Consider the following 12,676-nt stretch of genomic DNA (forward strand, 5'->3'; position numbering starts at 1 on the left):
GTGGTATGGACATAAGTTGACAACAAATTGACAGATCTGCTTCTTACCCATAGCACAGCTTCCACACCCTTTTCACGCTGTGTCTTTTTGGTGTTCACGAAGTTACATGTTTTACGAAATGCAATTCCAAGGTATTGCTGTCAAAGTTAAGATCCTTATCATGGCTAATCTTCTTGAAGTGGTCGTATAAATCCCCCATGGTAGGAAACTTGCTCCCAGTTTCAGCTTCTCTCAGTATTTCCAGAAAGATCTACGACTGTTTACTTGACCTACTTGATCCATAACGTATAGTCATTATGTGGTTTTGTTTCTATAAAGTTCTGATAAATAACGATTAATGACTCCTGATCGCTGAAATGATTTTCTTCTTTTAATACCGGAAAACTTTGTTGGATTGCGTTCAGGGACACAAAAGTATTGGGGGTGCATCTGTAATACAAACATACTGCCGTTCTTATTTGACTCTATTGCGAACCGATGTGAAATCAATACCTGTTACATCAAGAGAGTGTTAGCAAGTACCCTTCTAACTGTCAAGTTAGATTTATTACTTGAATTTATTGAGATGATACAGCTGCTGCTGATGTTTTGCTTTTTAAGAAGTTTCATTGCCCAATGAGAAAAGATGGAAATTCATGGGTTTTTATGTTATGTTTGAAACAATGGTATGCTTTAGCCAATGCTTTGGATGTGACAATAGCCACGCAGTAAGTTCTTCAACACATTTTAGTATAGATGTGTGTAGTGTACACATCAGGGTATAATAAACTAGAAGACACAATTGAAATGTTTTCTTTTAAAACGAAGAATGGTTTCGAGAAATTCAATGCTTTTGAGAACGGAATGATCCCGCGAATTAAAACACCAACTAAACCGCAAGACAGAGAGTCGTGTAGATAATAGGTGTAATCCAACAATAATTCAAATAGAAGAACTTTTACAATACATATAGAAATATTCTAGCTGTGGAATACAATAGGCAAGCGGGTTTCCAGCAGTGAGTCAGTTCCGAGAATTCGGACATGGTGGTCGGTAGGGATTAAATGTTTCCTGTCCTCTCTTTGTCAAGGGTTCCTTTCATATATGGTTGACAGACGTTCCAAAGCGAAAGCGATGGGAATATTGTTAACTAACAGCAAATTCTTGCACGAAAATTCCTAAAGGTAAATTCCGTCCACTTCAGTGACTAGTAGTATTTGATAACTAATTGGTTGAATTAACGTTTTGGGTACCTAAATATTTGTAATGTTGTCATTCATCATTTTAAAGTATAGTGTAACCATATCTGTAGGGCATCACGTTTAAATGTCATGTCAGTGATATGAGACGTTTAGATAACTAAACGAGTCCTCGTTAGCTGCCGTTTCTATTACAATGAGTGTATTTCCAAACGTATCTAAGGACCGTTAAGGTTCACCATCATTTCGATATCGGAGCACTAAAGATTCACGACACAAGATTGCATGGGTTGACATGGTACTTGGTACAAGGTGCTCTACGCTCATAAACTATTATAACACAAAATTCAAGGTCGTAAGTAGACGAGGCGATGCCGATTGTGATGTTCTTTTGACATCGTTGTTTTGTTTATCAGTGATGATCTGAACCTTGATAATGGCACGACGCTTGCATTTCTTCTATGGAATGCGATAGTCCATATACTCTCTCTATTTCAAATGTATTTTTGTCGCGAGTCCTGCGATAGGCAACTGCAGAACCTCACTGTCTTGACAAATTCAAGTAAAATATATCAACAATACAAATGTTAGATGCATGCTAGTGTTTCTATTGATCTCAGGTGTTTTGTGAAAAATAGCCTTGAAGTTGAAGTTGCAAAGTGTTACCAACAGCCCCGTTCGAATTACCAACTGATGTAAAAAAAAGTCCCGTCCGCAGGAGTTGTTATCTAACACTGTTTAATAACGGTGTATTGTAAATAAATAGTTGATCTCTTCACGGGCGAGTAATAAACTATAATATTTCTCTATGCATTTCCTAACATAGATCTATATGTCACTAATATATGGTGTATTTTGACCCGGGCTTCACCGGCGCCGTTAAAAAGTAAAAATTGAAGAATATAATTAGACATGAATATTTCCCCATGTCGCAAAAACATTCCGATGGCATGCAGATGAAAACCCAACGTTTTCACAGCCCAACAAGTAATGTGGTACGTGCATGTCAGGTTGGTGTGTTTCGGCTCTAGACTCTCAACTGGTTATGTTTATACGATTTTTCCATCTTTTCACCAAATTTCCGCAGCACTTCATACTTTCCATTTAAATCAATCCCAGGCCATGCAGAAATGACCAATTCATTTTTGGTATTAATTTTGTATAGATGTCGGCAACACAGAGTATAGTTTTTGTCAATGCAACTTTTTAAAATGTTTGTAAAATTAAACAAATTAATATAGTATTGAAATTAAACAAATGTAAAATGTAATTTGAAAGATAACACGAAAGTAGACATGTGGTGGATGCTATATTATATCAAATAAATAGCTAATCATTTTATGCATAATCCCATGACGGATGTACAGAAACATTCATCGTTATCCATTAACAGAAAAGCATTGAATTCTGCTATGTAATTAATGTCACTAAAGGTCGCTGGTCAACAGTTCGAAGGATCCTTGGTCTCTCTGCACCTAACGAGTTTTTGTTGGTTTCACCGAGCGGCAAATGTCTACAATTTGAGATTCGGCATTCTTTCAACAAATCCAAACCAACAACTCAATGTGTTTTCGGATCGCGGCATCTGCCATTTGGCAAAACTACCCAAACAATAAACATTTCAGTCTAGTCAGCCTATCAAGAGACAGACATCCCCCTTTCATCGCCCCCGTCACGAGATCTAATTTGTATTGCTGGAGCATAATGTTTCAACCGTACATACTGCGTTTTATATTGCACGTAACCTACAGATAACAAACGGTTTCACTGACTGTTTACATGGATCAAACATTAGGACATAGTTTCCTCCATTACCAATACATGACGTCCTGGTAACAAACGTTGGTTCTAATTCGTTGACAGCATTGATCAATCAAACAAGCAATATTGCTAATGGGAACAGTGTAATGGAATGGGCAAATATAATATAATGCATTTTACTCGATAGCTGCTCAGTGGCGCTGCATGGTATTATTACCACTGTCGATTGGGCGCCGGCGGGTGAACAGTCACATTGCTATCTCCCCACACCGTGTACCCATTCACTGCTAGGAGAACAGACGCATAAGTCACCCTCCCAAGGAGTCAACACAAGTAACGAGCTTCATTGTGGGACTGGACCAAAGCCCTAGCAACTCTCACGGGTGAAGCTGTAAACACGCAAAGAAGACGAGCGACATACAGTAGGATGATATATATTCACCGACCTTCGAGCTTGGGATAAAACATTCCTTCCCAGTATACATTAACGTTTGGCGTGATCTTGTAGTGATTACTCCTATACCGAACTGTTACCCTGCAACATGTTTATACAAGTTGAGCCAAGTGATGATTCTACGGACAATACCAGTGATCCTAAAGACAATACCAATCAGAAGTCCAAGTTCACAGCCTCTCTCTTCCAGTATGTTCGAACAGTGTTTTGCTTAGGGGGAATGTTCTGTGGAGAAGGTAACAACACAATAAGGTGGAAGAAGAAGGTTGCAATTCTCATTTTCGTTGTATACCTAGTACACATTCCACTGTATTCTATCGCAATATACGATCGCTTCACGAAATCAGAAAACACAACGGGACTCATTGGTTTTCTAATGATATGCGTAGCTGACATCTACCTCAGCTTTGTGGGTTTGGTCAAAATGCCAAAAGCCCTGATGGAGCTGGAACAGGTGTTCAACCTGTATAAGGAAAAGTACAAGTCGAATTTTGTTACCTCTAACAGATTAAAAAGGCTTAGAATAATGATTTCACTCACATTGGTAAATAGTGTGGTGTTTGGTCCAGTTCAAATGATCCTTTACAGACACAACAAGGCTATTCTATGTGACGTGTATCCTTCGTGTAATCTCCCTGACAACTGGAAATACTTTGGATTCACTTTAAATGCCATTTTTAGCTTTATGGGCCATATACAATGGCAAGGACACTTTCTCGTATGTGTGATTTTCACCACCTTTCTGCTACAGGAATTCCAGGCTCTTGCTAAGAAGTTCAAGGATTTATCCATGTCCAGTGCTGAGAATATAGAAAAGGAATTCGAAGTTCTTGTTGAGCATCACGAATTCTTAGTGGATGTGTTGAATGTGACGAATGACTGTATGTGTCACTACAGCTTTGTTATAATATTTTTAGCTGTACCCACAAACTGTCTGTTTCTGTATTATGCCATGTCTAAACCGTTGACAGAACCGGAACTGATTTTCTTGTCTTGTATAGTAACGATGGCGCTTACCTTTGTCGGCGTTAAAGTGTTCTATGAGGCGTTAGTCAGTTCAAAGGTAATGTTAAGCAACTCACAAATGTACTAAAAACAAAAGAATCTGATCATGTTTTAATTAGGCTGATACGCCGCGATATAACTGGAATACTATTAAAAGCGGCGTTAAACCCAACTTACTCATTCACTCTTTTGTTTTTGAGATGTAGAGTGAACTAGTGTTTCTTTGGAAGACAAAGATATGTTTAAAGATTTGTTATGTATTTTAAGAGTATATTTAAATTATGCTTATCATTTAATATATCTTTGTACTATTATCGTTACAATTTATAGACACACAGCAGTTAAAATGACAATACATTACTGTGTATTACGTTTGTGTCAGTTATTTTTGGCCCATAGTATATAAGTATTGTTACGAAATAATATATGAACCATTAAATGATTCACTATGTACGATTCGGGATTCGGGTTAGAATTGGTATTCAGCCACCCATGGTTGTCGTAAGAGGCGACTGAAGGATCGGGTGGTGAGGCTCGTGGTTAGGTTGATTCTAATAGCGTAGATCGATGCTAGTTGTGTCAATCACTGGATTGTCTTGTCCAAACTCGTTTATTTAGAGACCACCTTCGTATAGCTAGAGGGGATAACAATTCGGACACCCGTTCCTTTAAATCAGTATGACACAGCACTGATGACACGAGATTTATGTATTTCTCTTACTGATTTACTTTTTTCCAGGCTCATGATCCCCTGAGATATATATGGAAAGTGAGGAAAGGGATTATTTCTGAAAGAGGACGACAAACTGTAAGCATTTATTTAATTTCGTTACAAACACACATGTTAGTTTTCAATAACTGGGTACACATTTCATCCAAGCCACTGTTGTGTCGCTTTGCCGAACCAGGATCCACTAGTCTAAGAATCACTCCGATTGTGTCCTTTGGGTTTCACAAATGTGGCGGGCGTCATGTCATGTATTATATCCAATGTATTAGACCGCCTCAGTGGTCTAGATGTAGAGCGTCCGCCCGGGGAGCAGAAGGTCCGGGGTTCGATCCCCGCCCCGCCATTCCAAAAGACGTTAGAATAATGGTACTTGTTGTTACCCTGTCTGGTGTTTAAGGGGCTAAAACAAGGACTTGTCGGCTCGGAGTCAGTATACTGTGTCTGGTTGGGGTATTCTGCGCATGATATCTCAGTGGGCTAGCACTATAAAACGGCATCACTCCGAACTAGTGCAAGCAGCCTCGCACACACATGCACACGTGCATGCACGTCGCTATATTAGTGCAATAATCTTGGAGGCGACATTGTACCCCGTTTCACCTCACCTCCGATGTATTATATCTTCATTCTGTAACGACAAATGCCCTGAAGCTATTCATCCCCATACCTTTGTTTTGAACTCGATTCGAATAGCCGCCCAATCACATACCTCGCTTGAGCGATGGAAATTTTGTGCCATGTCTGAGATGGAGATGGTGATGTCACTTCCGAAACGATGCTATGAATGGGTCAAAGGTAGTTATGAAAATAGAATGGATAATGCACCGGATAATCAAAGATTTTTGTATGATCTTATATAATTTAAATATATCGCAACGTTCATTACAAGAACATATCGGGTTCTCTGATGTAAGATGTTTTAACAATATTCAATGACTAATACCTGAATGTCTACACTCGATCACTTTGTTCTCCATGCACAGCTTGATCTGTTCGTGACCAGACTTACTGGGGAAACTATCGGCTACAACGTCTACGGCCTCCTCGCCATCACTATGCCAACACTACTTGGGGTGAGTTTAGTTCCATCGTATATAACTATTAAGGGGAGCAGAATGTCTCATCAATAGGTGATTGAGTGTGGGTAGCCATTGGGTAAATGTCAACTGCACTATATTACTCCAATGAAAATATAATGTTTTTGTGTATGTTTGACCTGTTTATAACGCAATCTCATTAAAATCAGACCTCAGTTCTCGCTACCGCGAAATAAAGATCTGAGGACATCCCATTACGGGTCACGTCAGAACGACCTTTCATCCGACCAATCAGAGCATCGCTTACCAGATTATGAAAGTGACAGTCGGAATGTTATTTCTAATCATGCAACCTCGAAAACTTTAACTCCGAACGATAGTTACGGGTTTAATGACTGAATCCATACAATCTAGACCAGCTGTAACCAATCCAGAATGTTCTTTTTTTTCAGGTTTCAAATTTTTAATCGAGAATTTGTCAAAATATGTTTCGAAACGTAGTCACCAAGTTGAAATTAGTGCCGTAAAGAACGAGAAAACTGCCTTCTGATTGGTCATTCCATTGGTCGGTCAAAGTTCGCACAAGGTCGGTCTGACGTGACCCGTAATGGGATGTCCTCAGGTCTTTGTTTAGCGGTAGCGAGAACTAAGATCTGATTTTAATGAGATTGTTTTATAACGCCGCAATATTCCAGTTATATGCCGGCGGCCTGTCAATAATCGAGCCCGGTCCAGACACTCCGATGCCTGCTGAGCAACGATCAAAGCTGTCGGGTAGAATGACACGTAACGCAACCAATCATGTCGCTGAGCCTGACCACCCTTTCCATTTGGTCGCCTCTTACGACCAGCATGGGTTTCTGGGGACCAATTCAAACGATTATTTATAGGCCACCGTCATATAGCTAGAATTGTGCTGAGTGGGCTTGAAACAAACAAAACGTGTGTGTTCCAGATTGTAGGGACTCTGGCAACGTATATCATCGTGGTTGTACAGTTCAGACCGACAGACGCTCCTCTGTGTCCTCCCAACCTGGTGAGGAACGTCACGGACTGAGGCACGCCATCTGTACGATGAGGATTTGGTTTTATTGTGCCACATGACTTAAGCAAAGGCCTTGTAGCTCACATAACTTGATTATCCATTAAACAAATGTTTGCTCATCCGTTATAGTGTGTTTGTTGTTTAACTCACTCAACAATATACCCGCGATGTGATGGAGGTCTGAAAGTAATCCATCTTTAACAAGACAAACCTGAAACTCATATTAATCGAGTCTACGCGGGAACAGGAGAAGGAAGGTTTCATGCTATTGTCTTTGAAACAGTACGCAGCAAGACGAGGCAAGGTTTCGTCGCTTGTTTTGACCATGAGTTAGTTGGGTTTAACGCCGCTTTAAACAGTATTCCAGTTGTATCAAGGCGTGTCAGCTTAATGTGAGAGGAAAGCCCGAGGTATGCAGGTCTTAGACTTTTACCGCTTTAGTGAAAGCCACGAGCACGGGCATGGTGCTGACAAACCTAGAAACATAGGGGCGAAGTGGGATTCGAATCCACAATCAAAGGTTTCTAGCGTGCCCAAGGACGCAATTTATTCATCATAGGATAGTGTAGTTTGATTTGGCGGCTAATTGGAAACCCTATGTCATTCCATCTGGCGAATGGGTCCAGGGTATCTATAATAATAGGATTGAACAGATTAGAACAGAACAATATTCAACTCCCGAACATGTACATATTATGTTGAGGTTCACAGAGTAGAATATTTGTTTTTGATGGCGATTATTTCACATTTGGTACAATAATTATTCTGCTAAAATTAGCAAGTTTCATTTTACAAACAGAGATGTTTTTGTCTACAATATGCTGGTATATAAGAATTTCTAATGTCGTTAAAAACGACACATAGAAAAAACAATATTCATCACCAAGGTCATTACGATTACCTAAGGTACAGAAACGTTCATCGATATATATTTTATTCCCTCTTTCTTTCTCAATTGGTAGTCGATGACGCAACGTTCTAAATTTTAGCAGGTTCCTGTGTTTTGGATTAATTCATAGAATGTTGCTGTCGATTACCCCTCTACATCCGAATGTCCTTTCTGAACGAAATGGTCAGGCAGACATGTATAACCATGGGACAGTAATTTCTTACAGGTTGAGAAATTACCTTTAAAATGAGGTATGACCATTTCAATTATTGGCATATTTTCACAACCCCATACTTCTGAACCATACGGGGCGGTCGGGTAGCCTAGCGGTTAAAGCGTTCGCTCGTCACGCCGAAGACCCGGGTTCGATTCCCGACATGGGTACAATGTATGATGCCCATTTTTGGTGTCCTCCGCCGTGTTATTGCTGGAATATTGCTAAAAGCGGCGTAAAACCATATTCACTCACTCTGAACCATACAGTGAAATGTTTACAACTAATGCATCACATGATTTAAGTTGACCAATGGACAAATCATATAATCTTCTTCTTGCCCTTCTTGCTGCCAGTTTGACTTCCTCTAAGTATTTCCAGAAAGATTTATTATCTCCGCTAAATGGTTTTTCGAATTTTGTTTGCATACTATTTCTATGTTTATTTTTATATCTGAGCGTTTCACTATACTTCACTGATGAATCCTATTATCAATTTATTCATGTTTATTATATGCTGATATCCGTGAAGATCCGGGGTAGAATAGGTCTTCAGCAACCCATGCTTGCTGTAAAAGATAACTATACTTGTCGTAAGAGGCGACTAACGGGATCGGGTGGTCAGGCTCGCTGACTTGCTTGATGCATGTCATCGATCCAAATTACTTGGATCGATGCTCTTGATATCAATCACTGGATTGTCTGGTCCAGACTCGATTATTTACACAGACCGCCGTCATATAGCTGGAATATTGCTGAGTGCGGCGTTAAACAACAAACCAACCAACCAACCCTTTACGTTGGGCAATATTCCTGAGGCTCCAGCCTTTATACCTTTTCTGATATTTACACGTTTGAGATACAGTCAAACATGCTCTTTCTTTCAATACTTCAAAGAGCGTCATACAACTCTTGCTCAGAAGTTGATTGATCAAGGTCGCAACATTCAAGGTATCAGTAAAGCTTTATAATGATTTATGGTAGACATGTGGATGACATTTCCAAATTTGATGCATCAGTGACTAAAATGATGTCCGATGCAATCCCTTACTTTGACTTGTACCATATGTACCCGTGTGTGTTTTCAGATGAACGTTTGCATTTCCTTTGCATGTGTTTGTGATGGGTGCCCCACAGCTCAGCTTTTCGCGAACACCTGGTATCATCACTATTTGATAGTGATTTGTAGACACATGTTCATGACATAGACAGAATCGTAACTCGTCTTTGCTTTTGGCAGATATTTCTTATGAAAATGGAGAGGTTTTTGTCGCTTTTATATAACTCGTTGACAACCTCATGTACAACAGTTTCTGACATAATGATTGCATTTGTGTAATAAGAATGGCAAAATGCTTTATCCATGTTCTTGTGATGACAAATCATCATATCTTGCTCTATTTATAGATAGACTACATCTAAAGACAAAGGCTGAAACTCATTTATCTGGAATTCAGAAACTGACTTGATTACATCTCTAGATGCAACCCACATAGTCTATAACACTAGCGTCTTTACAGGAAGCACGTTCGCCAGTTTATCGTGCCCTATCATTGCAATTACAAAATACATGTTGTTACTTTTGCACAATGCTAGTAGTGTGTTTCCATTGCTGTTTACTTGACCTATCCTGTGAGTATCTCGTTACTGGATTTCCTAGATAATTAGCTGATCATGTTCATCAAGGAAGTATGGTCTGGTTTATCTTTAGTTCCAGCGTTAAGGTATCCAATCAATATGGCACTCTTATACGTAACAGTTTGCTCTACAATGAAAAGTCATTTTTAGGGGTTCAATATCAATAAGTTATGATAAATATCTTTTAATGGTTCCTGATCGCTTAAATGATTTCTAGAATCTTGGATGTGACTAAACTACAAAATATTCGACGGCAATCACTTCATCAATGTCGAATTTTATTTCAACAAAACAATGCATGTCAAGCCTGTCTATATTCATAAGGATATCAGGGCATGTTAAAATACAATGTCAATGCAAAAGTATAACGTGTCTGTATTATCCGTTGAAACGGATTCATGTGGCGTGATGAAAAAAATGTGACAATTATATGAATGGACCACTGAACATCAGTGTTGACATCAGGCGTTCGCTAAAGTATTATATGTGTAAGCATGCCCTGCTCTATCGGTAGCACACGCCATTAGTCTCGATCTCAATTCACACACATTGCAGAGAACACCTTCAGGTGCATTAAAGTCTCACTAAGCGGGAGATTCTCTGTTGTAATGTCATTGTCATAACTTTGTGGGTCCTTTTCAGTGTGTCGCGTGTTACACACATGCGCTAAAAGCTTTGATAATTGTAAAAGGTTTTCACTTTATTCATGGTACTGATGCATCTCTAATAAAGACCCAAACACAGCAAACATATTCTATTAAAGGTCCGTCATTATATATTTTTTCTTTTCATACCGGAATACTTTAATTGGTTGCTTTAAGAGACGCGATTGCATCTATTTACAAGACAAACCTATTATCGTTCTCAGTTGTGGGCGTATGTACAACCAGTGACTGTTTCATTATGACCCTGTTGGCGAGTTCCGTTTTTATTCTCATGTTCTGTGAAATACTTGAACTCATTGAGATGATGCAGCTACTGATGATATTTTCCCTTTCCATGGCCCAATGCGAACAAATGAAAATATATATGTTTTTTTCTGAAAAAAGGTTATGCTTCAGCTGATGCTTTTGATTTAACAATAGTAATTCAGTGAGTTCTTCAACAGATATACAGTGTAGTGTACACATCAAGGTATAATAAACTAGAAGGCATTATTGAAATTTTGTTCTTTTAAAACAAGAATGGTTATTATATGTAATAGGTTTCATCCAACAATAATTCAGGCATAAATACTTTTACAATGCATAAAAAATATTCCAGCTGTGGAATACCAAAACCATGAGGCTTTCCAAAGGTGAATCAGTTCCCAGAATTCGGACAGAGCGGTCAGGTGTGGTCAGTTGGTTAATGTTGGTTAATGTCCTCTCTTTATTGAGGGGTTCCTTCCATTTGTGGTGGACACATCACAAATCAGTTGAAGTTAAGCAATGTTGGGCGCTGGGAAAAGTTGTATCAGTGACTTCAGAGGTTCTAGGGCTTCGGTGAGGTGAGGTGAAATGGGGTTTAACGTTGCGTCCAAGATTATTGCACTTATATAGCGACGTGCATGCACGTGTATGTGTGTGTTTGTGTGTGGCTGCTTGTACTAGTCCGGACTGATGCCGACCAGTCCTTGTTTTAGTCCCTTAATGCCGGACGCCAGACAGGGTAACAACTACTGCCATCTTTTAATGTCTTTTGGTATGACGCGGCTGGGGATCGAACCCCGGACCTCTAGGGTTTTGGCCTTGCCCCACACTGGTGCACATGTAGAATATGTCCTGAGGCAAGGACGTTCGAAAAGTGTCTCTGTACACCTGTAACTGTTAACTTCAATTCTTATATTTTTATATTATTTTTTTTATAGCGTGAAGGATGTAGATCTACACACAATTTTATTTAATTCGTGTAACTTTACTGACGTTATGTTCACAATGCCAGCCACAAAACAACCAGCTGTGTCGCGGAATATAATAGTTCCTCAAAAGGAGAGGTGACATAAGCATGTGTATGCTCAAGTTGCTCTACACTGACATCTGTTGTAGCATGTTTACAACAAATACATTCATGTAATATCATCATTAGATGGGAAGGGTCCATGAAGAACTATTTCAGTACGTAAGTCGAAATATATCATATATCAAGTGCAGGACGTTAAAATGGGCGACACGATAAAAGTGATGGGAGAGATTTCCGAAGTTGTTGATAAACCTGGGGTGATTACAAGTGTACGTCATCATTGTTCAATTACTCGATCGTTGATATGTGTCAACTAGATACAAACGGAAACTTGAGTCTAGACACCGTCGAGTCGATACTACGATAGGTTGTATGTGCATTTCTTCGTTTTGTTTTGTTTTGGATCGTAGCGAGGATATTTGTGAACGAGCATGCAGTTGAACTCTGACTTTTCTCAATGTATGCTAAAACTGCTCAGCTCAAGAAAGGGTCTAAATGATCGGAAATAAAGCTTCTGTATTTATTTGAATTGGGGAATTCCCAGGAGCTTCCCCAGGAATGTGGAAGTATTCCGTAAGTGTTTACGTCATTTCAAGAATACAGTCTCGTGGAAAACGTATGAACGTCTAATTGTGTCTTGTAAGCGCTTATGAACGTCAGTTTCGCGGTCATGGAATAGCAGTACATCGTGTAAACTACATAAAAAATATTGAAGTGTTCTCAACACAACATGTAAATAAAAGTGACAAAACTCTTTCTACAACAATAAACCTCTGCTAAAAGCA

The 12,676-nt window shown here is 39.3% G+C and overlaps 1 protein-coding gene across 1 annotated transcript; it reads left to right on the top strand.

Annotated features, from left to right (window-relative positions):
• The first annotated feature begins 3,481 nt into the window (after positions 1-3,481).
• Positions 3,482-7,222, top strand: LOC139455566 (gustatory receptor for sugar taste 61a-like). Its single transcript, XM_071237117.1, has 4 exons — positions 3,482-4,456; positions 5,138-5,206; positions 6,112-6,201; positions 7,121-7,222. Exons 1-4 carry the CDS (start codon positions 3,482-3,484, stop codon positions 7,220-7,222), a joined length of 1,236 nt encoding a protein of 411 aa, XP_071093218.1.
• Positions 7,223-12,676: the final 5,454 nt, after the last annotated feature.

The sequence above is a fragment of the Haliotis cracherodii genome, unplaced genomic scaffold (genome assembly GCF_022045235.1).
Source record: "Haliotis cracherodii isolate W230 unplaced genomic scaffold, xgHalCrac1.p SCAF_11, whole genome shotgun sequence".
NCBI classification, from domain to species: Eukaryota; Metazoa; Mollusca; class Gastropoda; order Lepetellida; family Haliotidae; genus Haliotis; species Haliotis cracherodii.